Source organism: Oncorhynchus tshawytscha, linkage group LG07, assembly GCF_018296145.1.
Source record: "Oncorhynchus tshawytscha isolate Ot180627B linkage group LG07, Otsh_v2.0, whole genome shotgun sequence".
NCBI lineage: Eukaryota > Metazoa > Chordata > Actinopteri > Salmoniformes > Salmonidae > Oncorhynchus > Oncorhynchus tshawytscha.
The window spans coordinates 27,558,130-27,585,966 of NC_056435.1; the positions used below are offsets into that span (position 1 = coordinate 27,558,130).

A 27,837-nucleotide genomic window follows, 5' to 3' on the forward strand; every position below is an offset into this window, starting at 1 on the left:
AGGCCTGGAAAATCGTCAGACTCCAACCACCCAAGCCATAGGCTATTTTCTCTGCTGCCGCACTGCAAAAGGTACCGGTGGATCAAGTCCGACACCAACAGGCTCTTGCACAACTTCTTTCCCCAAGCAATATGACTGATTCATAGCTAACAAATGAGCTATATGGACTTGGAGTGTGTCAGCAGTTCCTGCAAGAGGAAGGCATTGATGCTATGGACTGGCCCGCCCGTTCCACAGACCTGAATCCAATTGAGCACATCTGGGACATCATGTCTCGCTCCATCCACCAACGCCACGTTGCACCATACTGTCCAGGAGTTGGCGGATGCTTTAGTCCAGGTCTGGGAGGAGATCCCTCAGGAGACCATCCGCCACCTCATCAGGAGCATGCCCAGGCGTTGTAGGGAGGTCATACAGGCATGTGGAGGCCACACACACTACTGAGCCTAATTTTGACTTGATTTAAGGACATTACATCAAAGTTGCATCAGCCTGTAGTGTGGTTTTCCACTTTAATTTTGAGTGTGACTCCAAATCCAGACCTCCATGGGTTGATACATTTGATTTCCATTGATAATTTGTGTGACTTTGTCAGTACATTCAACTATGTAAAGAAAAAAGTATTTAATAAGAATATTTCATTCAGATCGAGGATGTGTTATTTTAGTGTTCCCTTTATTTTGAGCAGTGTAGAATGCTTGCTTAGTGTATTTCATATTCCTTGTGTTTCTTTCTAGTAATACATTGTTACTGATTATTTAACTGTTGGGTTTTGATTTAGTAATTTAACAAGAAAGTAATTTCATGGTTCTTATGCATGAGACATCAAAACTTGAAACATGCTAGTTAAGTTGCCTATTGTGCTACGAATTTGTTTTGTTGGAATGTGAATGTTTAGTGTATGGTTCTTTTCTCCTTATTTGCATGGATCATTTCTGCACTCAAGCAATATAGTAAAATGTACATATGGGAGAGAACATTACAAGTAATCTGAGAATAAAGTCAACAAGAAAGAGACCTCAAACAGCTTTTATTACATTTTTCAATAACAGTACATTATCTATCTTGCATCCAGCTCGCTGTGGTACACCAACATACTGAAATAAAATACAAAAAAAAAAGGTGAAGAGTACAAGGATGCAGAGCTCGATCTTATCAATGGAAGGAGAAAAAGGAAATCTCAATTGAATTGCAAGTCATTTTACTTGTGGCCACACACAAATACATCACATTTATTGTACATCGCAGGGAAAATAAGAAATGTCACAACTATTAAAGAAAGTGCTTCTGTATACAGTGAAGAAAAAAAAATTGTCATTCAGATGCTTTGACATATTTAAAAGACAAAATAAAAAAAATATTACAATAAGAAATCTGAAAATGTGTTTTGTTCCATTGGTTGTGAAAATGTAAAGGTGAGAGTGTGTGAACCACCCAACAGAGCTCCCAATCCTTCCTTTATGAATTATAAAAAGTGGCATCATTAGAACTGGTAAGCATATTTCAGAGTCTGCAGTCAATAGGAAATCATTCTTCACTTTTAATTCTCTGGTGCATAGCCTTGCCAGTGTAAGTACATAAATGTATGCAGAGTCTAGCCAAAAATACCTTGAATAAAGTTCAAATTATAGTTAACAGGTTACTATCCTTACGAAAAAGACAGACAACTTGGGCCTTTGCACCTTGGAAAGCAATTCTACAGCATGCACGTCTAAATTAACCCATGGCAGACCAAAAGAAATATGACATTTCAGATCATTATTTTCAGACATTGATTTGTACATTTCATTCACAGAATAGCAAATGCAGTTCCAAGCACAGGAAGGGTCTGTCTATTTAGTCAGGTGAGGTCCATCACTGAGAAGTGGACAAAAAAACAATAACCCCCCACCCATTTACCAAATCCAGCCTTGCCACAAAAATAACAGAACCCCATTCTAAACCCCACCCAAATAACAAGAGACAGTTAACCCCTTCAGTTAACTGAAAATAAGTTACTCATACCCTTTTGCTTTGGAATGAGCGTTCATCACAATTTATAGCATGTGCTTGGTTAGTTAACAATATTAGTTGAAGCAAATTTGATTTTCTGTGCAAAAAAAGCTGTGATTAAACAAACCGCTATTATATAAATACATCATAGAAACGTTCCGAAAGTTGCTCATGTAATCTGGTCAAGCTTTTGCTTTCAAGCTCTCTTCATGTTATTTTGTCCCATCTTTCTTACATGATTAGATTAAAATGAAAAGCTTTAATTTTAAAAACATATCTAAAACCACTGAGGAAACATGACAAACGAAAGTCATTGAATAAAACTATAACCTTCAGAGAATAGAATTCAAAAAAAAAAAAAAAGTTAAATATTTGTACAATTACGCTCCAACATTTGCTTTTGAGACGCATACATTTGCATGGGATGATAGTGTTTTTTCATTCAAGGTAACATAAAATGGTCCAAGAAGGAATGCACAAGTTTGATTTGATACCACAGGAAATCTTTTAAACTAGGTGATAAACAATTGTGCTCTTCTTTGTGTAGGAAAGGCATTGGTTTCCCTTCGTTTTTGTGGTTTCCAAGTCCGTTTAAAACGGGGTTGAAGAAGATGCTGTGAAATTTTACATTCTTAAGTTGTTGTAAATGGTCTTCCAGTGAACTTGAATTCAAAATTACATCTGAAAAAGAAAAAGTGGAAAAGGTCAAAGAGTGAGTCAGGGTTGAACTATAGTGAACAATACACTGTATACAAGTAGCTAAGGCTGAGCAATACAAAAAAGGGAAAGCACCTTCAGGTTTCAATTCCAGATCTTCAGAAAACTGTCCCAGGATCCTGTTGCAACTGCCATGCCATCATCAGTGACTCCCAGGCAGCTAACACGATTGTCATGTCCAGCCAACACACCTAAAACGGCACCATAGCATTAGTCAAATAACGTTTTGTGGTGGGGATCTACTAGGATGCTGGGAATGATGCAGTTTCATTATACTGACATGATAAAGTTAAAATAAACACCAGTTTGTGGTAGTTTTTTTTGAAGAAAACATTTCCAGGACATGTTGTGTTTGACTAATATGTGTACAAGATAAACGTTGCTTGGTATGCAATGAGGTGTCTCTGCAGGGGTCGCATTAGCTTTCAGAAAATGGCATTTTCAAAACGCAGACCATCCAAAGAATGTGTTTTCAACCATTTCACCTGCATTTTCTATTCAAAGTCGTTTTTTTTTGTTGTTGCTTCATTAGAGCAATCAGGGGCCTGCAACTGTACTTTTTCTTCACACCCCCCAAAAATTTGCTTCACGTTTTCATTAGTTGACAACAAAAGTGCAACACTATTTGGCTAGCAGCCACATAACTAAATTAGCTTGCAATGAAAGTTGCTTGAAGTTAATCTAATTTAACTTGCTACCGGAGAAAAGTACTGTACATATCAGTCTGAGCACTGTCTGATTGGTCAAGACGAGAGCAAAGATCTCTCATCTGATTGGAGAAGTGCAACTGAATCACAAAATGTGTTCTTTTATATTCACGATTTGGAGCGAACTGTGACTGAAGGCGAGCAGAAATGACAATAAGAAGCATTTTAGATCGCAGTTTACAAAAACGCAGCAAAATATGTGTCCCGCTTTTTTATGCGGGAAAATATCCTGTGTTATTGCAACCTCTGCTCAGGGGGGTTATCAGTGACTCACCGGCACGGTCAGCCTTCAGTGTGTCCCACACGTTGCAGTTGAAGTCATCATATCCAGCTAGGAGGAGACGGCCACTTTTGGAGAAAGCAACAGAGGTGATGCCACAGATGATGTTGTCATGGGAGTAGCACATCAGCTCCTGGTCGGCACGAAGGTCGAAGAGTCTGCAGGTGGCATCATCAGAGCCCGTACAAAAGGCATTGCCATTGGGGAAGAACTGTAAAGCACAGATCAGATCACAGAATTATGACAGACAATTAGACCTGGGAATTCCCAGGGACCTCACGATACGATATTATCACGAAACTTAGGTGCTGATACGATATGTACTGCATTTGTCATGACTCTATACGTATTGAGATTCAAAACATAATGCTCACTATATGCCTTCTGCAGAGAGACAAGAGCATGAGAAAAGGAGTTTTGATCAGTGATGGAAATAAAAAGTGCTGAAAACATGCTGGCTCACTATTTAAAAAGAAGATGGGAACAAGCTATAGGATGAAAAATAAGTCTTGGTACAGGCACAGCAGTCTAGTTCTAGCTAGATTTTTTGGAGTCAAAGTATGGACATATCATCCAAAATAATATTGCGATAACTATCTATTTTTTCCACCATCACTAGAGACAACAGTAAAGGGTATAATATGCTGACTATATTACTTAATAATTTGTATCAAATACATTTTTTGAATCAAAGTGAAATGTATACATTTTGATCGAATGACATTATGTAAAATACACTAATTGCCAATATATGTGCAAAGACGTATATATTGATAACGGATGCTGCCCTTACACATATGGCGTTGATGTCAGACTCATGCCCAGTGAAGGTCTGTCTGCACATGCCCTCTCTGACATCCCAGAGCTTGGCGGAGGCATCACAAGCACCTGAGACAAATAGCCTTGTGTCAGGGGCCAAGGAGAGGCTCATGACATCACCGCTGTGCCCAGCAAACGTGGTCGTCTGCTGGCCAGTCTCGATATCCCATAGGGCACTGTAAAAAAATAATTAACATCTAGTCAAACAAGCATGAGTTTCGATCCAAATGCACATCTAATCCACTTCAGGAAAATGAACAGTGTTGTAGTATTGAAAATAGACAGAGCGCAGCATCCCTACAGGAGGGGAAGTAATTCCTTTACTTACCAAGTGGTATCTCCAGAGCTTGTAATAATCTGGTTGTCATCAACAAAGCGACAGCAGGACAGATAACCTGGAATTGATATCATTTGTACAATACAACAAAAAATCTTCAGAAATGTTCCCACAGTAGTTTAAGTAGAAGAAAACAAAAGATAAGGATTTCATAGAAAAACAAAACAGAAGAAAAACCAAGCCACCAAACAGAAAATGTAGCCTACCTGTGTGTCCAGCGAGCTCCCGGCTCACACGCACATTCCCCTCGCGTGTCTTCAGGTTGTAAATAGAGCAGATGTTGTCCAGACCTCCACAGGCCACGTAGTTTCCTGAAGGTGCATATGAGCAGGTCATGACCCAGGAAGAGCGTAGAGGAATGGCATGGACCTGCAAGGTGATAAAATAAAAAAACATGAAACCTTTCCACACCTGAAGTAATAATCTCTTATAACAGGTGCATAGGTGAATAAAAAAAACTGAAGTAGAATGGTTGAAGGGACTGAATGCAACGCCTAGAATTGCAATGGAAACGTATAGTACAGAGCTTTGAAAGGTAAGCCACTGAAGTATATGACCTTGTTAGTGGTATAGCTGTCCCAAATGATGAGTTTACCATCTTGGGAAGCACTGACCAAGAGCCTGTAAGAAAGAGTGGAAACATGTAAGGTCATGGAATAACAGTTTCCCTATGAGAAATAGTAAGCACACTTCTTTTTTTGTCCAACAATAACTACATTCTGCATGAAATAGAATAGCAAACTAAAAGCAATTTATCAAGACTGCGTTGCCTTGTAACTTGACAATAATAGCAACACATGCTTAGTCATAACACCTACGTACATTTAAAGCTCACCCACTATGCCTACTGTATATCATGTGGAAGCATAGAATCATCAATTCATGCCAAAGGTCATACAAATGTATACCGTACCAACTTCTACACTTGACAACGGGAGTCATTCAACTATTTGTCACTGTAAAAAAAAATCCCTAGTTTGCGAAAGACACTATAAAATTATACTTGGGTTTACCTGGAATCAGTGCCCCAATGCATGGCATAGATCTTAGCCAAATGTCCCCTCAGTGTCCGTCTTGTGCGCATCTGAATACGGCCAACAGGATCAATGTTGGCAGTGATCTGCAAAACACAAAAAGACTGTTACATAATGTCATCAATAGCAGATCGGGTTGAATGTTTTGGATATCCCCAGGTAAAAGAGCCCAATATAAATAATAATATTTTTATACCTGTGATAGTGTGGCATCTGCACATGCTTTCCTGGCATCCTGAAAAAGTAGGACGATAATTAACCATCACACAAATGTAAGAAATAAAATAAAGTTGTTGAAGACAGTGTAGCTTTGTTATGACAATGTTGAGACTTGATTATGAGAGCAAAATGTCAATTCAATGGGCCAATTGCAACCACCGCTTTTTCCACTAGATTATCGCTTGCTGAGGTCTCGTTAAACCATCAATACGTGCTAAAATGTAAAAAATTAAATAAATCACCCAATCTCAATTGCAACTTTAATCCGGCACTGATTTTACCGCTCCGTAACCCCGGCAACAGCAGTATCTTTAAGTCCTGATTGTAGCTAAAATTTTGCAAGATGACTTCACCCTCTGGTGGGTATTATCGGAACATTTTAAATCTCACCTCTTGAGCAGACTAACATGCTGACCACACTGCCAGCATTGCGTGTGCGAGCGTTGCAAAATACTTTTACACATGCACGTTATTCAATCATTTCATCCAAACTGCTCGCGCATGTCTGCATAGCCAGGCACTAAAATTGAACTTGGTTCTATTTGACGTGCTGCAAGTCCCACCTCTGCCATCTCATTGGTTTTTAGGAGCATATACCCATGTGGGTGATTGAAAGACAAACTGAGGTCCACACTTCAGTCCAGTTGGTGGTGGTAATGCACCTTAAAGTTGATTGCCAACCGCCATATAAAGTCCAAAGAAGAACAAGACTGAAGGAGGAGAGATTACTAGAAACTAACTAGGTTTCCCCTTTTATCTGTGGATTAATTATCGGAGTACAAAAACACACAATTGTGTGGCTCAAAATTCTACAAAGGTCCAGAAAAAAAGGACCTTGTGCATTTCAGGTCAAATAACAACCCAATGTTTACAGTGCATTTGGAAAGTATTCAGACTCCTTGACTTTCCCCATTTTGTTATGTTACAGCCTTATTCTAAACTGGATTAAATAGTCTCCCCCCCACTCAAACTACACACAGAACCACATAATGACAAAGCAAAAACGGGTTTGTATAAATCTTTACAAAACAGAAATATCACATTTACATAAGTATTCAGACCCTGGACTCAGTACTTTGTTGAAGCACCTTTGGCAGAGATTACAGCCTCGAGTCTTCTTGGGTATGACGCTACAAGCTTGGCACACCTGTATTTGGAGAGTTTCTCCAATTCTACTGGGGTGTCTGGGATGCTGGCCTTCTAGGCAGAGTTGCAAAGAAAAAGCCATCTCTCAGACTAGCCAATAAAAAGAAAAAAGATTAAGAATGGGAAAACACAGCCAGTGGACAGAGGAACTCTGCCTAGAATGCCAGCATCCCAGAGTCTTCTGTTTTGTGGGTACTATTTAATGAAGCTGCCAGTTGAGGCGTCTTTCTCAAACTAGACACTAAACATGTACTTGTCCTTTTGCTCAGTTGTGCACCGGGGCCTCCCACTCTTTCTTGCACAAATTATATAATTAAGAAAACATGTGGTTAGGCTGGTAGTTAAGAGTAATATTCCCTGTCGTGTGCACAGCAGAGATTTATTTGTAGAACATGAACGCTCAATAGTGAACCATTAAATTCTCACCATAATTCGCAAATAAATACATTAAAAATCCTACAATGTGATTTTCTGGATTTTTTTCCCTTCATTTTGTCTGTCATAGTTGAAGTGTACCTATGATGAAAATTACAGGCCTCTCATCTTTTTAAGTGGGAGAACTTGCACAATTGGTGGCTGACTAAATACTTTTTTGCCCCACTGTATAAACATCATACCATTAATGCAAGCTGTAAAATGACTCCCAACTTACACAGGAACCTTAGTAATGTAGCTAGCTTGCTAGTTACCAGTAACTAGCATGTAATTCCTGGAAAAGGAGCGTTTTAGCTATCAGTTTATTTCAAGTAATAATTTACTACAAAAATCTATAGGACAAGTAGTGTAAATATAATAGTCATCAAGGCAGGAACCACTAATTTCATTCATGCTGACAAATAAGAAATGCCACATTATCCCTGCCAATAGTTGGAGTAGGATGATTGCAGAGCACCCTGCCTCAGACTGTCAGGATCATCATTTCCTAGCTAACAAACTATACTGAACAGAAATATAAACGCAAAGTGTGAAGTGTTAGTCCCACAACCACATTTTTGCAATAGCGTAGGCCTATATGAAATGTATTTATTAGATTGTCATTAGAATGTTGACGTCAAGAGTCGATTTTCTCTACTAAGCGCTGGTTGTGTTCAGGGATTGATGCAAATAAACGCCTGGGCTATTAATTGAAGTTCACCAACCGGTATGTCATAGTCTTCCATTTATCTTTCAAATTTCAATTTTGTCGTCACCGATAAGACGTTATTTAATTGGGGCGGGAGTAGTGAACACAGATAATGACTATTTCCCATGCCATATCCACTGTCTAGTATCAAGCAGGCTTGACACCGTAACGCGTCAGAACACCTGGCCTACCAGTTTTATTCCAATGTTTTTTTCGTTGTAATCAAGGTTAGTTTAGGCCGCAGCTGCATGTAATCTCACGTTAGTAGAGTTAAGAAAGCCAGCAGTAACCTGCAGGAGCAGGTTAAGTTCTGTGTGTTCGTTGCAATCGAGTCAATAGTGCTGAAATACACAATTTCTGTACGTTTTGAACAATTGCTCCTGCCCCATTGATGGTAGATGGAGAGATTAACACTCACTCTGATCTGGCTTTTGAGCTGCTCAGCCTCCTGGCGTAACTGGTCCAGTTCACTCATTTTCCCCTGCTAGTATGTCTGCCTCGCTCCAGCTGCCGGGACACTTGCTGATCTGAAAGAGGAAGGGGGGAAAAAAGTCTGTCTCAGAAAACTACTGACACCCCTCAGACATTATTTATGTACTAAATAGGGATACACGATATGTCGGTGAACATATCGGAAATCGGCCGATATTAGCTAAAAATGCCAACATCAGTATCGGCCCAAGGTCTAGTTTAACGCCGATGTGCAAAACTGATGTCAAAGCAGACCCGCATACCTATATAACACAATATTTTGTGTCACACATGCAACACAGCATTCCTAACCTCGCCCACAATGTCTGCTGTGTGGATCGAGCAGCCAACAAGTCAAGCAGTCATTTGAAAGAGTAAGAAAATTTCCGTGAGACAACTCAAATCCATTAACAGCAAGATAATGGAATTCATTGCCCTTGACAATCAACCGTTCATCAGTCGTGGGTGATGTTTGCTTTCATCGACTGGTCGAGCACTGTTACGTATGTTGCCCTACCGGAGTTACACAGTAATAGCGTCACTGCAGAGTCAAGTAACACTATTTGATGCGTTAAATAAGCTTTTAATTTGACACGTCAAATAACACAGTTCTATTACAGACGGTTGTGTGTTATGAATTTGCATGTGCAAGCCAAGCTCCCCCACTACTATCAGTAGCACTGTCAAAGCTAGGGATGGGAATCGCGGTACTACTACTCTTACCGATACGGCTTATTGATCCGATACTTTAACGGTATTCTTAATGGTTAAAAAAAAAAAAAGTATACAAAAACTCTAAACAAATTAAGAACAGAATTAACATTGCTTTATTTTCAGAAATGTAAAATCAATTAAAAAACAAATATTTACAGCAGAAGAAACAGCAATGTTTTGAACAAATCACTATCAGATTTATGTTGTGATGGAAATGTAAAACAAATGAAAAACATTTTCCTGCAAAAGAAAAGTGGTATAGAACAACACGGGTGGGGCATGCAGGTGGGCTGCAAAATAACTAACAGTTCTCAGCAGTTCTTCTGGAGAAAGATAAACATATTTGCCTTCTCTGGCAGAAGTCAGGACCTCTCCTAGACTATTGTGTTCCCTGCAGAAGAAAATACCCTCTCGCTAGGGGTGGAGGAGGCTTGAGCACAGAGGGAACTTGTTGCAATGTTTGTGAGGGGCAGAGTAGCTCTCTTCACCCACCACCACATCATTGGATCTCCAGCCATGGGGATGAGAGCTAGGCCTTTGTAGAGCTCGGCCTCTAGGTCAACACGCTCGCTGAGGGTGAGGGATGAGGTGTCCTGTTGGATCGTCAACCTAAACTCCATGTCCTCCTCTGAGAACAGCTCCTCCAAGGCACTCCTTGTTTTGTGCAATGGAGGTACCGTCTCCTCCATTTCCTCTTCTTCTCCTGCTGCTGGTGCTCTGTGTGTCTGCTCCGGCTCCTCTGACAGCCCTGATGTTGCTCCTGTCACATTGGCCTCAACAGTTGCCTTCCTCAGCCTGTCCCAGGAGGTGTCACTCACCGGCCTCCCTTTAAATCTGGGGTCCATTGCTGTGGCCTCATGCAGGAAGGCTTGAATGTCCTCATCCTGATGGCAATCGGAGAGGTTCTCTAATACCTTCTCTGATGGTTGCCACAAACATATCTTCATGCTTCACAGTGAAGTGCTTTTCCAGTTTTTGGAAAATGGGTATGATCTGTCCGCAGGTGCCATTATTTCCACATGACACACACAGTGTGGATCTATTGAGGATTCTCATGAGCTGGACAAACTCCTCAGCCGTATGGAAGTCCTCGTCCTTCAGACGGCCCAGGTTGTCCTCGGTCATTGCTTTTCTCAGTTGTGGGTCCAAGGCTGCTGCTTGGATCGCTGGATACTGCTCCGTGAATCCTTCATTAGATAAGAGTTCCATCTGTTCTTCACATCAAGGATGAGTGAGTGATGCGGAAGGCCTGAAACAAAAACTACATTACCGCACACTTGAATATTGAATTAGATTGTTAAAATGTGGGAATTTCAAAATAATACTTTAATAGATTGAACAGGTTTCTTACCAAGGAACTGCTGCTTTTCCTTCAAGACTGTTTTGGACATCGAGGATCTCTTGAACCACACAATGGAAGTCATTTTGTAGATTTTCTGCGCTGCCAGATTCAATGTGTGTGCAAAGCATCCTATTTTTAGGCCTCTTGATGGCAACATCCATATTGCCAGCATTATCAACAGTCACAGCTACAATCTGCTCAGCTCTATCTCATACTCTTCCAGAATGTCTGAGATCTCCTCTGCCACTACTTTGCGATTTGTACACTGCCCTGGTGTGGAGGACCTTCTATTTTACACTGCCCTGGCTTGTATAGTGCACTGTAACATTGAGATAGTGGTCCTGACAGAGGCTGGTCCACCCGTCTGATGTGATGGCCAGCTTTGTACGTCCTTCAGCTCAGTGATCACATTGGCCTTTTCTACACCATACCAGGTAGGAATGAATGTGTCACCGAGGTAACTCCTGGAGGGAGGGGTATATTTGGGGGTGAGTGCCTTGCTCATCCCCCTACAGTAAAAAAAAAAGGATTGTTTTCATGTGTTGAATTATCATTATTGAATTACCGTGTTGTGTATTGTGGAGTGATGGGACTAACATAAACATACCCTTATATACTACTAGATCCTAAAAATTAATACAACTCAATATATACACTGCCTGTTACCTAAAGCCCTTGGACTCCACTGTTGCAAAGGGGTGTAGGCCTTTCACTATGAACTTCGTCACAGCTAGGTGGCACTCATTCGCCCTCTCCTCAGTCATCCTCCCACTGGCTGCCAGTGTGAAGGGGCTTTGGGCTTGTCTTTGGCTTGGACCAGCGGTATTAGAGGGGGGAGTGGGTTGGTTCATTGTAGCTGCAACTTGAACAAAAAAGCTGCAAAATCTTTAAATGGGTCATTAAATTTATGAACGCACCCATAGCGAAACAATCAGCTGGCTAATGGTTCCTTTTGATCATGAACCCATGTTCGCATAATCTAGTTAACTGTGTGTGGGCTCCAGACTGCTAGCATGCATACATAACATAGATAAGGCAACGATAGATGAACTACGAGCTAGGCAGTCAAACTGTGCATTTCTCTGCCTGTACATGACGCACCTTTGATAGATGTTTGGATAGACTATGTGTTTCCGCCCTTACAAGCAAGTCTTGTAACGACTCTGGTGAAGTGTACCCACACTTCTGAACGTTTAGCTCTCTCCGCCATCGTCACTAATTAAAAGCAGGGTGCCGTGTGTGCTGTAGCGTGAGAGACAGGCTCAGCGCGAGAGAGCTCTCTTCTGGATTGGGAATAGCAAAAATAGACAAATGTTTCAATCTTATTGCAAATCAGAAACGGTTGGTGAGATAAAAATGTCCAAGATAAAAGTTATGTAGCAATAACAAATAGGGTAAAAAATACACTTCCTTTCTCCAGTACCGAAAGCAGAACTGACAACGTCAGAGCTTATCAACACTACGGTCTTTCATAATTTAGCCCTGGGGCTCGTTTAATACCGGGTTTGAAAGCTGTACAAAAAAAAGCAAACACAGGCCACGAACGATGTGTTTACAATACCGCGTTGGTGATAAAGCATTATTTGTTCGACTGCAGCTTCTGGGGTAGCTAGCTTTAGCTTGGTACCTGGTTAGCACCAATACAACCAGCCTGAAAACAATGACCAGTAGAAAGTGCAGTCATTTTCATTATTCTTAGCAATGATTTTGGAATCCTTGTGAGTAAGTATTAGCTAGGTAGCCACTTGTTGTTCGCCTATTGAAAATCAGTTCATGAAAATAAATAGCTCGCCAGCTACCTGTCGCCCAAAGCTAACGTTATACGCAACCAGCTAGCTTCATCTGGCTAGTGAGACTTCACCAGACTGGGTTGTGTTGTGAAGCTAGCCACAATAAGGATTAGGCACAATAGTGGAATTTGTCGTAGCAATAGTAGCATTGTAGCTCTTACCGCGGGACTGTAAAAATCACCTCCCCGGTCAGCCCATTGTGTGTATTGACATTCATATTGCACTGTACATATTTACCTAAGGATTGGGGATCAATTAAATGCGGTATCAGCCTACTCAACACCCAAGATATATCTCCCCCCCCCCAACAACATCCTCCTCAGACTTAGAGTCCAAAACATCCACGTTGAATTGTTTTTCCTCTGGAATAGTGTTCAAAACACATGGTAGGTTGACAATAAATGTGGCTCAATTCAAAGAGTCCTGCAATAAGAGCTACGACGCTAATGTTCTCTGGGTGTCACGGAGTAGACTGATACCCCATGTCATTGCCATAGTTAAGGCTGTACATTGAAATAAGTATGCTCCCAATGTAATTCTAAAGTATAATACATCCAGTGTGATTTCAAAAGATTTGTCAAATTAACAAATTGTCTTGATTTTATAACATTCCAACCTAGTTTAGCATGATCTATTCAATTATGGCATAATTCTACTATTTGTATTCATTTGCAACACGGTCAATGACACTTATTTTGAAGGCTAACCGCAAAACCCACTAATGTGGCTAGCTTCACATAGATGGGTCCGACCACCATTAACCAAATAAGAACTCATAAATTAAGGTTATTTTAGATGACACTTAGCTAACTATAGCTACTGAAACAGATTGTCATTTTGCTATAGGTTTTTGGGGAAGAACATTGTTTGCATCCATGAGCTAGCTAGCTTTTTTTATGACCAGTACTGTAGGTGCACGAGACAACGTTACCAGCATCATAGTATTGGTATCGAGACATAAATACGAGCGATTGTATAATAACTACATTACTACAAAAAAACATATGAACGCGTTAAATTATTATGTGACGTGCAGTCATAGTCAGGTCCTGATTGGTCAACAAGCTTATTTGACACGTTAAATAGTGTTATTTAACACAAAGACCCAAACAGCGTTCCATAGTATGAGAAAACCTGGGTTAGAATGAAAATGACAAAACAGCACACCAACTAAGTAAAATAAATCGGATTTGATTACATTTTACTGGTAATGGGGACATATGTAAATGCAAACAAAATAACTTTTTGGTCAGTGTGGTGTGTGTAACCTTCAACTAGGCAAGTCAGTTACAACTCCTTGACGCACCCATCCCGTTAGCGGGATCATTTTCATCAACATCCACTGAATTGCAGAGCCAAATTCAAACTAAATTACTAAAAATATTTAATTTTCTTGAAATCCCAAGTGCAATATAGCAAAACACAGCTTAGCTTGTTGTTAATCCACCTGGCATGTCAGAAAAGGAATCTGGTTGATATCCCTTTAAATGGAGGCAAGGCATCCAATGGAACAGAGCGCTTTCAGGAAAAAGAGCACTTCCTTGTTGGATTTTCCTCAGGTTTTCACCTGCAATATCAGTTATGTTATGCTCAGACAATATTTTGCCAGTTTTGGAAACTTTAGTGTTTTCTATCCCAATCTGACAATTATATGCATATTCTAGTTTCTGGGCCTGAGAAATAGGCAGTTTCAAATTAGTACGTTTTTGTTGTTGTTGCCAAAAACGAAAATACTGCCCCCTACACTCAAGAAGTTAAGAACAAATTATTTTTTACAATGACAACTTACCCTGGCCAAACCCGGACGACGCTGGGCCAATTATGGGACTACCAATCAAAACCGGATGAACTGTAGTGACGCCTCTTGCACTGAGATGCAGTGCCTTAGACCGCTTCATCCATCGGTGTGTGAACATTTGAACATCTTGGCCATGTTCTGTTATAATCTCCACCCGGCACAGCCAGAAGTGGACTGGCCACCCCTCATAACCTGGTTCCTCTAGGTTTCTTCCTAGGTTTTGGCCTTTCTGGGGAGTTTTTCCTAGCCACTGTGCTTCTACACCTGCATTGCTTGCCGTTTGGGGTTTTAGGCTGGGTTTCTGTACAGCACTTTGAGATATCAGCTGATGTACGAAGGGCTATATAAATACATTTGATTTGAGTGTTAAAATAGTTAACTGTACTAGAATGCTTAAAAAAGGAAGCCAAAATACTAAATATTGATATTGTTTTTTTTGGGCAAGGGAAATATTGGATATCAGCCAAAAATGTCATATCGGTGCATCACTAACTAGTACTAAACAATGAACAATAAGTATATGATAAATCATGAATAAAAATAGCCTGGCTTGGAAAATGTATAAATCAACTGTCAATACCATTTTGACCATATTCATCTCATCCCTTCATTGTGCTGTAAAAGCACATTTGAAATGGCCCAATTCAAACAAACAAGGCTAGATGTCTCATATATATAACAAAATAAGTTTTTCCAGAAAAGGTGATATGGAATCACCCGTCCAAGGATAGGGCAAATTCTTTCATAAAGCAGTGTCGCTCTTCAATGAACAGGCTAATGACGCATATTTGCATAATAGATGTGCAGATGGACTTTATTGTCCTCTTCAAAGAACTCGCAGCCAGAAAAGTAGCAGCAACTTTCCCTCCACAGAGAAACATATTGTGTAGTCATTAGGCTACATGACAGATATTGTGTTGTCAGGAAGAAGTGCATCCGTGCTGACACTGTTTCTTTGGCTAGTCCAGGCCCACACTCCCATAGCCTACATTACAGTTCTTCTGTTGGCTTGGCCAGTGCAGCAGGCCCATACACTCAGAGCGCCTCTCCCGCCCCCTGCCCTCACACAACCATGCTTCTGACTCAGTCCAATCTTCTCATCTCAATGTTAGCAGCATACCACCCTGCATACCACTGCTGGCTTGCTTCTGAAGCTATGCAGGGTTGGTCCTAGTCAGTTCCTGGATGGAAGACCAGATGCTGCTGGAAGTGGTGTTGGAGGGCCAGTAGGAGGTACTCTTTCCTCTGGTCTAAAAAAATATCCCAATGACACTGCCCTGTGTAGGGTGCCGTCTTTCGGATGGGATGTTAAAAGGGTGTCCTGAATCTGAGGTCATAGGGGGCAGCATTTTCACTTTTGGATAAATAGCGTGCCCAATTTCAACTTCTTGCTACTCATCCCCGGAATATAAGATATGCATATTATTAGTAGATTTGGATAGAAAGCACTGAAGTCTCTAAAACAGTTTGAATCATGTCTGAGTATAACAGAACTTATGTAGCAGGCAAAACCCCCCCAAAAAATCATTCCGATTTTTTCTTCTTCTGTCTATTCAATGAGTTTTTCCATTGGGAAACTAGATCTAAGGGACTTGTTTGCAGTTCCTACCGCTTCCACTGGATGTCACCAGTCTTTAGAAATTGGTTGAGGTTATTCCTTTGTGTAATGAAGAAGTACGGCCATCTTGAATGTCTGTCACGTTATGTGTACTGTTTGAGAGTTGCGCAAGACCAGAAAGGTAGCGTTAGTTTGTGGTCTTCCTGTATTGAACACAGATAGTCCCGTATGCAATTTGATCGATTAAAAACGTTCAAAAATACCTAAAGTTGTATTACAAAAGTAGTTTGAAATGTTTTGGCAAAGTTCACAGGTAACTTTTGAGATATTTTGTAGTGACGTTGCACAAGTTGGAAGCTGTGTTTTTCTGGATCAAACGCGCAAAAAAATTGACATTTTGGATATACATCAACGGAATTAAATCGAACAAAAGGACCATTTGTGATGTTTATGGGACATATTGGAGTGCCAACAAAAGAAGCTCGTCAAAGGCATGATTTATATTTTATTTCTGCGTTTTGTGAAGCGCCTGCAGGGTTGAAATATGCTTTCTCTTTGTTTACTGTTGTGTTATCATCAGATAATAGCATCTTATGCTTTTGCCGAAAAGCGTCCCCCCCTATCCCAGAGAGGTTAAAGATACCATGGCACTTGTCATAAGAGTAGGGGTGTTAACCCCGGTGTCCTGGCTAAATTCCCAATCTGGCCCTCAAACCATCACGGTCACCTAATAATCCCCAGTTTACAATTGGCTCATTCATCCCCCTCCTCTCCCCTGTAACTATTCCCCAGGTCGTTGCTGCAAATGAGAATGTGTTCTCAGTCAACTTACCTGGTAAAATAACGGATAAATAAATAAATAAATAATCCAGAGACACTTTAGCCAAGTCCTGTTAAGACATGACTGGCCGATGATCTGGATGCTCACTGGTTTAGCCAATGGTGCCAACTGATCAATAAACCATCTATATGGATACAGGCTGATCTGATCACACTCTTCAGGGCAACCGTACACACAATTTACCCAAAATAGTAGCCAAAAGCGTCGGATCTTCCCATTAGTCAAGTAATTCCAAACATGGCCATAGGCCGCCTTGGTCATTTTCAAGAACTGCTAAAGCCTTTGCGGAATAATAGCATTACACATAAAATAAAATATATATGCCACCGATGCCTACCATCTAACCGATTCATCATAGGGGAAATACTGCACCAAGATAAAGCCTCCCAAATAACTATTAGTACACCAACATGACTATCAGATTACATAAGTACATTTTCCCCCTACTTCGGATAACATGAGAGAAAAAAAAGCAAGCTGTGAATTGTGAATGGAGAGATGATCCACACACATGCATTGTGAAAGGTAACAGTAATGCAGGACACAGTCTAGACCTCACATTACCATCAAATTGGATTAGCCCATTTGGAAATAAATGAAAAAATAAAAGATAAGAACTAGGGGTGTGCCCAAAGTAAACTGCCTGTTACTCAGGCCCAGAAGCTAGGATATGCATATAATTGGTAGATTTGGATAGAAAACTAAAAAGTTTAAAACTCTTAAAATAATGTCTGAGTATAACAGAACCGATTTGGCAGGCGAAACCCTGAGGACAAACCATCCGGGGGGGAATTGAGGTTACAGGATTTTCCAATCGTTTTCTATGGGATACCCTTATTAGGAACCTGGTTGCAGTTCCTATGGCTTTCACTAGATGTCAACAGTCTTTAGAAATTGTTTGTGTCACTCCAGGTGGACTCCACTGTTTTGGTGCGCGCTCCACGTTGTTTTTATCCGGTATTAGAAACAGTTTATTCCGTCTTAAATTTGATTGATTATTTACGTTTTAGGGTACCTGATGTTGGATTAGGAACGTTGTTTGAAATGTTTGGACCAAGTTGAGGTAACTTAGATACATTGTAGGCATGTTGGGCGAGTTGAAACCGTTGTATTTCTGAATCAAGCGCGCCAAATAAATTTACATTTTTGGGATATAAATAAGGACATTATCGAACAAAAAAGGACCATTTGTGTTGTTTCTGGGACATTTTGGAGTGCCAACAGAAGATCAAAAGGCATTAATTATATCGCCATTTCTGACTTTTGTGTCGCACCTGCCTGGTTGAAAAATGATTTGTGTGTTTGTATGCGGGGCGCTGTCCTCAGATAATCGCATGGTGTGCTTTTGCCATAAAGCCTTTTTGAAATCTGACACAACGGCTGGATTAACAAGAAGTTAAGCTTCATTTTGATGTGTAACCTATATATTTTCAAGAATGTTAAATATAGTATTTTTGAATTTCGCGCACTGCAATTTCTCCGGATGTTGGCCAGGTGGGACGCTACCGTTCCACCTGCCCATAAGAAGTTAACTAAATTGGGACCCTTAACATTTATTTATATTCACGAAATCAAAATGCTGCTAGCTCGCCAGCTCTTGCACTTCGCAAATGATCCGAGTGTGTGTTCAGTCTTCAGTTTGTTCAAGAGTAAATTATCCTAGCCTAGTCATTGATGTTTGGCCAGGCTTTACTGAAGTTGCGAGACATTGCAAGCCAAGAAACTGCAAAAACACAGCATTCCAACAGATAGTCAGAACCGTGCACTTTGCCTGTCTGCCTGGTGGCCAACCTGCACCTACCCTCGCAGTCCCGAGTGTTCATGTTCTTGGCAGTACAAAAACGAAATTAGTCTACGCTGTCCCAAAAGTACTGAATCTTAGGAATCGATTCCTAGTGGAAGATGTGTTCTTTCCACCAAATGTCTTGGTAAGTCACGTTATTTAACAAACTTTAAACTACTTTTTTAGGAGAGCATGGTCTGTGCACAGGCAGCTCAAGATTATTTGATTCATAGTTCTTTAAAAAAAAGTGTGAATTTTACCCCTTTTTCTCCCCAATTTCATGGTATCCAATTGTTGTAGTAGCTACTATCTTGTCTCATCGCTACAACTCCCGGGCTCGGGAGAGACGAAGGTTAAAAGTCACGCGTCCTCCGATACACAACCCAACCAAGCCGCACTGCTTCTTAACACAGCGTGCATCCAACCCGGAAGCCAGCCGCACCAATGCGCCGGAGGAAACACCGTGGACCTGGCCACCTTGGTTAGCGCACACTGCGCCCAGCCCGCCACAGGAGTCGCTGGTGCGCGATGAGACAAGGACACCCATACCGACCAAGCCCTCCCTAACCCGGGCGACGCTAGGCCAATTGTGCGTCGCCCCACGGACCTCCCGGTCGCGACAGAGCCTGGGCGCGAACCCAGGGACTCTGATGGCACAGCTGGCGCTGCAGTACAGCGCCCTTAACCACTGTGCCACCCGGGAGGCCATTTGATTCACAGTTCTGGTCACCTAGTGATGATGTTAGTCCCGCTTCAGAAGCACTTTTCCTTTACAGACAAGTAAAATGCCTGTTCAGTGGCTGCAAAAACTTTGAAACGAAACCACCTCTGGAATTAGTTTCGGCATTTAAAAACGCAGTTGTGTACCCTTAGACAAACAAACATGCCGTAACTGAGGCACTTTCAAGGCTATATGACTGCAGTAGATCCAACTTAAAATTGCCCAGCCCTAGCGGTCATACATACGCAATAGGACTATTATTCTATAATTTTGTTGTATTATTTTAACAGAAAACCAAATAATATAAACCTTTCATTTTAGCTCGAGTTTTTCCCCTTAGCTAACCCAATCACCTTACATCACATACAGGATTTTACTCAGTACGGTTCCCAAGAATTTGAGTGCTAGACTGAGGACGTTCTCTAAAAACTTACCACCTCATCCTGGAAGGTCCTCTCCGATTGGCTAGCCCTCATATCTAGCTAGTCGTTGCACATTAATCTTCTAGTCTTGCTGATAAAAAGTATCACTGTTAAAGGCCAGGACAATACCAGTATCGCAATACTCGTTAATAGTGGCAAGGAAACAAAACACGAAGAGGATTTAACTTAAGGAAAACAGCACAAATGTCAGAAACAAACATGTCAGAGTCACATGTATTTATTTTCTAAGCTTATAGCACACAATATTTTACATACAGCAGTTTTTTTTAAATGACCAGATTGATCTTCTTTGGATTTTCATTTTGAACATGGGGAGAAAAGAAATTGCAATACTGGTATCGTCACGGCCCTATGTTAAAGGCAGACTCAGCGATATGACATTACCACGAGGACCACCGCAGATAAAGATGAGCGAGATGCAAGACGTCACTCACACAGTATGTGCGTGGGTTCGCGTCACGCTGCTAAAGCATCGTAGCCAGGGCACCAAAAAGTGGAAAAGTTGAGCCTCGTGCTTCACTCTTAGTTGTTGCAGAAATTGTCCCACTATGCTATTAACTTTCTGCATCCATGTCACCAAGTCTACCTTTAATTCCAGGAATACTTCCCACTACATCCTTCCTAGACACATCAAGGAAGAATTTGTGCATTGAATGAACCTTAACATGAGAAGAGTGACTAACATGAATCAGGAGGGAGACACTAGGCCTAGACCTATAATGCAGTGTAAAGCACTAATTACTGTTGTATCAGAATGTGGGACATAGAATGTCATCGTTAATCATGGCAGGGATAAAATGTAATTAAAGTCTTCCAATTCTGCACTGGCATTTGTCCAAAGATCTCATTCATTGAGTTTGATGTTAAAGCCTGGTTTTTACGTTCATTTGAGTCAATTTGGGCACACAATTCAGAAGCTGCTGAAGACTAAATGTAGGACAGTCACACTTCATCCCTGCACTTCCTCAGGGTAAGAAAACAATGAAAAAAAATCTGAAATGTGGGTGAACCAGATGCTCTTGGAGTCTGTCCATAAGCCATCACTGTAAGGAGTTTCTATGCCCCCCCATCATTTCTTCAAGCGCCTGATCAGGGTCAGCTGACTGCATGATAAGCAGGGAGTTGTGGCAAATAGCCTTGAGGTGTGGCTTACTGACTGATCTGAGGTCTCTTGAGGGCAGCCTGAGTCTGCTGGTTCCAATGGGGTTTGGGCATAATAACAACAACCAAACTGTTGTGATAAGACATTTTTAAAAATAAAACCAGAACAGAATCTTTAACACAGCATTTCTGCTCTCTAGAATTCACATTTCTTTCAACCATAAATGTTGTCATGTGTTTGTTTCCATGCAGGCAAACAATACATTCACCTCTCAGAGCAGAATCTCACTGTCATTACCTGGCACTATACCCTGCTGCCATATGTACATAGTCATTGAACTCTGGTCAGTTTACATACATACCGTATTCTGGGGTTGGGCAGATTTACATATTGTCATAACGTCTTCTCATCCCAGGATGTACAGTATTACAGGTTTAGTACACAAGGGGGCGCCAAAAAATAATCCATTACCAGAATGCTAACAAAATTAGCACAAGTAATAGCATATTTAGCTAGCTGCCTCAATGGAAATTCAATAACAAACTAATGAAAATAAACTCCCTTTACAGCATCGAGTCTTCTTGGTTATGACGCTACAAGCTTGGCACATGTATTTGTGGAGTTTCTCTCAGTCTTCTCTGCATATCCTCTCAAGCTTTGGCAGGTTGGATGGGGAGCGTTGGTGCACAGCAATTTTCAGGTCTCTCCAAAGATGTTTGATCGGGTTCAAGTCCAGGCCACTCAAGGACATTCAGAGACTTGTCCCGAAGCCACTCCTTCATGGTCTTGGCTGTGTGCTTAGGTTCATTGTCTTGTTGGAAGGTGAACCTTTGCCCCAGTCGAAGGTCCTGAACGCTCTGGAGCAGGTGTTCGTCAAGGATCTCTGTGCTTTGCTCTGTTCATTTTTCCCCCGATCCCGACTAGTCTCCCAGTCTCTGCTGCTGAAAAACATCCCCACAGCATGATGCTGCCACCACCATGCTTCGCCGTAGGGATGGTGTCAGGTTTCCTCCAGACATGACGCTTGGCATTCAAGCCATAGAGTTCCATCTTGGTGTCATCAGACCAGAGAATCTTGTTTCTCATGGTCTGAGAGTCCTTTAGGTGCCTTTTGTCAATCTCCAAGCGGGCTGTCATGTGCCTTTTACTGAAGAGTGGCTTCCATCTGGCCACTCTACCATAAAGGCCTGAATGGTGGGAGTGCTGCAGAGATGATTGTCCTTCTGGAAGGTTCTCCCATCTCCACAGAGGAACTCTGTGACCGTCAAGTTCTTGGTCACCTCCCTGACCAAGGCCTTTCTCCCCCAATTGTTCAGTTTGGACGGGTGGCAGCTCTAGGAAGAGCCTTGGTGGTTCCAAACTTCTTCCATTTAAGAATGGAGGAGGCCACCGGGTTCTTGGGGACCTTAAAATGCTGCAGACCCTTTTTTTAAATACTCTTCTGTGCCTCGACCCAATCCTCTCTCAGAGCTCTACGGACAATTCCTTCAACCTCATGGATTGGTTTTTGCTCTGAAACGTACTGTCAACTGTGGGACGTTATATAGACAGATGTCTGCTTTTCCAAATCATGTCCAATCAATTGAATTTACCACAGGTGTACTCCAATCAAGTTGTAGAAACATCAAGGATGATCGATGGAAACAGGATGCACCTGAGCTCAATTTCGAGTCTCATAGCAAAGGGTCTGAATACTTATTTACATAAGGTTTCTGTTTATTTATAAATTCTCAAACACAATTTAAAAAAATAACATTTTGCCTTGTCATTGTGGTGTAGTGTGTAGATTGAAGAGGAAAAACACTTTGATCAATTTTAGAACAAGGCTGTAACAAAACAAAATGTGGAAAAAGGGGTCTGAATACTTTCCAAACGCACTGTAGGGTTTTATAGGCATTTATACCTGTAGGCTTAACCAGAGCTTGTGTGCGCACTCTGCACGTGTGTGTGGAGGGAGCGGTCCGAACGCAATTGAATGAATGAGACAGAGGGGAAATGGAATTTAGGTAGAAGAACAGTGAGGAGTTTGGCTTGGTTTCTTTTTTGTTGTGCCTTGCAAACACATGTACAAGTGGAACACTAGAATCAAAGCAAATTAATGTTGTCATCAAAACAACATTTTGCTTGCCAGATCGGGCAGCCACAAAGCACATTCCACCAAATAGTTGTACAGTATTTTATATCTCTAGTTAAAGATTGAGCTGCCTTTTATCATGTACAAATGTTCAAGTAATTGCATAATAAAGCACTAAAAGAGCACAAACGTAGGCCTATGTGTTGTAGAAAGCTTGATACTATAATATCAGTCCAACAAATTTCATATGGCTAAAGCTGGATCATAGAAAAGACCATAAACAGCACTATCACTGACCAAGCCTGTAATCCTAAAAGCTCAAATCCACAGACAGTAAATATTTAATCCCATCTATGCCCACTAACAAAACAGCTGGAAAAAAAACACCTGGGTCAGAAATCTGTTTTCCACTCAAAAAAAAAAAAAAAAAAGAAGCATGTAATGATTAGTCTCCCTTCCACACAACATACTTACAGGATAGTTATCGAGGTTGTCCTTTTATCAAAATGAACTAATGCTTAAAACACATCTGGGATAAGGGTGGTGGGGTTTTAATTCATACATTCTGTCATGCAACAATTATGATCTGGATTAAATACATATAATTGGGTGTATCACAGAAAAAAAGCCACCCTGCAGTAAAGTTTACCCTGGCATTGCAGACAATTCATGCACATCCACAAGACCATCAGTGGCAATTGAAAACCTGTCTAACAGCTAGCTTTTAGTGCAAATGTTGATCATGGAACACTCCTGTTCTGATGTCATTTGACTCCACAGGGACACATTGTTGTGGTCAAATGTGACTCGTTTCAGGAAACTAAGCGTATGTCACGGGTCACTACTTCACAGGAGAACCATTTGAAAGTAAACTTTCTAAAAAAATCTAAATGTGTTTTTGGCAGAAATGCCTTCTGGAACATGTGAACTTCCAAGTGCCTTAAAAACAGACTTGTATGCCATCTGTAAATATGAATACAATTGTTAAATTACGAGCCTAGTTGGTTTAGCCACAGAGAAATCCAGCAACCTTCCAGCTAGCCATGATTGGCTGATATGAGTGGGCTGGACACGAGTTCAGATAAGTCTGCCATGTAGCACACTTCTGTCTATTTGAGCTGGTCAGTATGTGTAGGTAATCCTTTCTAACACTGCTTAAAAAATATATCATGTAGTAGAACTGCATAAGTGTTGCGCTCCACTTTCTGTAGGACCAAGTTTTGAAATCAGTGGAATTAGAGTATGATAGCTAAGGAGATAGAAAACACCTGTCTCTGGATTACATCTTCAAACGAAGCAAGTATCCATTTCAATAGAATGTCACTGCGACAACTGTTGATAGACGTAGCTAGTAAATTCACTCTGGCTATCTACTCTGATTTCAGAGCACTCTCGTCTGAGCGTACCAGAGCGTAGAATAATTGACGAACTTATCAACGCTCAACACCTGTTGAATATGGCCGGTGTCAGTAAACATGGGCAAAAAAGCGTAAATTGTTGCAGTCACCGACACTCTGGATAATATAAAACCAGCCTAACCAGCTCTACTAGTGCGAGTAAAATGGTCAGTGAGCTGTTCTCTCATGCGTGTCTGGAAGTAGTTAGCAAGCTAGCCAAGGTTAACCAGTTAGCTTGGGTGCTTGACTGTTGTTGTTGTTAGGACAGAATGCTTGGCTCAACCCTTAAAGAGATGGGTGGGGCTAAAGCTTAAGAGGGTGTGAACAATGCTGAAGTGGTGTAGGTACAAAACCATTTAAAGGCCATTTTCTTAAAGGCGAGACTACACGTTTATCAACTTTCATAGCAGAATTACTTTCCCATTGTTCCTCAAATGCAGTGTATGATGTACCAATTTGTAGCTCTGTGTATCTGCTTTTATCCAATGTAAAAAAAAATTTAAAAAAAAATGTTGCTACATAATACTGAATCAAGGTGGTAGTGGTAGGAATATTTGCTTGCATTGCAAGAGCCCCATTTGCATCTATTTTGAATGTCACCTGAGAATAAACTGATGAAGTACTCTGTTAATCAGATGAGGTTACCATATTTGTTTGAACTACTACTCTTTGTTGATATGTTGCAAATGCAAGAACTGCTCTTCTCAATAAACATGGGTTCGGTTCCACTGTATACTTCCAGATTTCTTATGTAATTCACATTGAAATATTATTTTTAGCTGGATTGGAAGTTTACGTTAAAAAAAAAAGTTTGGGTAGCTACCACTACCAACACCGTTACACTGACCACCCCAACCGATGGCATACTAATGTCTTGCATCAATGGAAACCTGTGAGGCAGCAAACGCCATCTTGTTCGCTGCCGCTTGTAGGCCTACTAGGGTTGACGAATCAAATCCAGCTAACTACTGTAGCTACTACCAATGAAGATGGATTCAGTTTCATTGTATGTGACATTTGAAAATGTGCAATCTCACTATTTAATGCAACATGTGAAAAGGCCCCGAGGTGTAGATCTGGATGTACAATATTACCTGAATGTACAGTTTAACGATGTTTTACCAAACAACCCTGCTCAACAGCAGTGACCTCAACACTACTCACGTTAGCACACACTTCACTAGCCAACTAACGTTAGCTAGCTACAGTATATCAGACAAGGGACGTTTTCAGCAGGGTGCGCTGTGGATGATCAGAAAGAGGGGCAGACAAGAATCAAACAGAAAAGAGCCAACAAAATATAGTACAGAATATTACATAATGTTTCGGCATTCCTGTCGCCCCCGTGTTGGACTTGTTATTCCAGCACCTAAAAGGGGTTAGCGAGTGTTGCTGGCCAATAAAATCCAATTATCTTGTTAGCTAGTATAGCCGTGTCGTTAAAGCCAGCAGTAGCCATTTAATTTGATTAAGATGTACAGCACCAAAGCCAACGAAAGCAATTGTGCCACCGTTAAGGTGGGGGATAAATTGCCCAAATTTATTTAGTCAACCTGCAGCTAGTGTTATAACTGCCATCTAGCTATAGTTAGCTAACGTCGTTAGTTAGTCTTGCTAACGTTAGTTACCGTCAGCTAGCTATACAGTTAACGTTCTGTGTGGGTTGCCAAATCAAATGCCATGTCGAAAAAGTGGTCATACTTCACCAAAAGGGCATATTTAACAATGCCTCAATTTATTTGAGCACAGACCATAAATATTATCGGGGCCCAAACTAGCCTGACTAATTGACCACTCAAATTCCAAATGAACGTTAGCTACCTAGTGCTTGCATTTAGGCCATTGGTCGTCCATCTCAAAAATGTTAACCGGCTAACAAGTAACTACGTTAAATAAATGTCGTTTAAGTTCATTTTAGGGATAACGAAGCACGACTAATATGTTGAATGGAAATTAAGCTATCTGGGCAACATTGTTGTAGCTAGATACAGGTGTAACTAACTGTACACCTAGGCTAGCTAAATTAGCAAACTAACGTTAATTAACTGGTTAAAGTGTTCGCTGTCCGTAACGTTAGTTAGCTACCATGTCCGTTTCTCATGAATTTGACAGGGTCCAAAACCGTCCCTGCAAAGAACCCAGGCTGTAAAATAAGTAGGCTACTGTACAGTCTGTGTAGTTAAACACATACGGTAACGTTACATTGCTAACGGTATAGCTATAGTTAGCACTGTCAACTGGAAAGCAAGCAGAGCACTCTCGGCTAAACGAACGCGCGTTAGCCAACGACCCTACCACCGGGCAGTTGGCTAATCTAACACATCGACCAATAATACCACTATTGTATGTTTGAATTGCAAATGTGCAACATTTAACCATCCCTTACCTTTTTCTCAGTTGGCGTTGGCTTTTTTTTTTTTGGCATTGACTGGAAGAGGTAGCTAACGGTGTATACCTCCAATCCACGCACCAACTAACGCCCCTGAACCGCTAGTTTGCAAATCCTAGTCGGAGTTTTTTTCCCAACAACCTGGACCAACCCGAGAAAACAATCACTCCACTCCCTGCTGATGACTGGACGCAGATTGCCTGTATTTGCAACTGTAATCTCAACAATCGGTTTCCACTAATGTCTTCGCCCGATTTATATTTCATTTAGAAGCCACTTCCTCTTCGTCTATGACACCAGCCTGTTTAGCCGCCCTTTCTCAGTAGTCACTCTCTTCTTCACCCGGCCACCGAACAGCGAAGATGGGCGCGGTAACCCTGCACTCAGCTATGGGAAACCCCACGCTCTGCAGCAGCGCTCGCACACGCACAAAATGAATTTGGCAATTCGTTTGGAAAAAAAATACAGTAGGCCTAGTAATTAATGCAAAATACCAAATTATAAGTCCAATAAATTGATCATTCATCTTGGTATATTATGTGTTTACAGTAGTTCATAAAATGATATTCTATACTACAGCTACATATAAGTATTTTACAGGAAATTATGTATTGACTCAAACAAATATAAGGATCAAGTTGGCTGCACCAGTTTGGGTGGGTGGGCAGGGGACTGCCAGCCTGTTTGCCTAACTACTATGTGGCCTTGTGGTTAGAATGACCTCCCTGAGATTGGAAGGTTGGGAGCTCGATCCCTTGCTGAGTCATACTAAAAATGGGACCTGATGTGTTTCTGTTTGGCACTCAGCATTCAGGAGAGAGATTGAGTGTAAGGCGCTGCAATAAACTAGCATCCTGTCCAGGGGCTGTACTTGTACATCAAGCTGCCTCACACTACAGAGACAGGCTTGTGCAAGGTTACTTAGTTATGAACAGATCTCCTACCCAGGATTAGTTTTGGACAGTGTTTGTGTATCTGCTGGGTATTTATATATTTTTAAAAGTGTTCTAGACCCGTAAATAAAACTTAAGCCCTTTTTC

The 27,837-nt window shown here is 41.1% G+C and overlaps 1 protein-coding gene across 2 annotated transcripts; it reads right to left on the minus strand.

Annotated features, from left to right (window-relative positions):
- Positions 1 to 1,015: 1,015 nt before the first annotated feature.
- On the minus strand, positions 1,016 to 27,174 carry LOC112254246 (guanine nucleotide-binding protein G(I)/G(S)/G(T) subunit beta-1-like). Of its 2 annotated transcripts, none has more exons than XM_024426613.2 (11): positions 26,795 to 27,174; positions 8,793 to 8,901; positions 6,083 to 6,121; positions 5,866 to 5,972; positions 5,410 to 5,473; positions 5,059 to 5,221; positions 4,844 to 4,910; positions 4,490 to 4,691; positions 3,691 to 3,907; positions 2,785 to 2,900; positions 1,016 to 2,673 (listed from the first exon to the last, which is right to left on the minus strand). In XM_024426613.2, exons 2-10 carry the CDS (start codon positions 8,847 to 8,849, stop codon positions 2,794 to 2,796), a joined length of 1,023 nt encoding a protein of 340 aa, XP_024282381.1. In that variant the 5' UTR covers positions 8,850 to 8,901; positions 26,795 to 27,174; the 3' UTR covers positions 1,016 to 2,673; positions 2,785 to 2,793. The 2 variants fall into 2 exon arrangements, with proteins under 2 accessions (XP_024282381.1, XP_024282383.1); XM_024426615.2 differs by lacking the exon at positions 26,795 to 27,174 and adding an exon at positions 25,573 to 25,595.
- Between the last annotated feature and the right edge of the window lie 663 nt (positions 27,175 to 27,837).

Excerpts from the sequence above, each read along its gene's own strand:
- LOC112254246 (XM_024426613.2), bottom strand. The coding sequence starts at position 8,849 with ATGAGTGAACTGGACCAGTTACGCCAGGAGGCTGAGCAGCTCAAAAGC. Across the intron at positions 5,222-5,409 it reads ACAGCTATACCACTAACAAG|GTCCATGCCATTCCTCTACG; the intron begins GTCATATACTTC and ends ATCACCTTGCAG. Across the intron at positions 4,692-4,843 it reads AGCTCTGGAGATACCACTTG|TGCCCTATGGGATATCGAGA; the intron begins GTAAGTAAAGGA and ends ATTTTTTTACAG.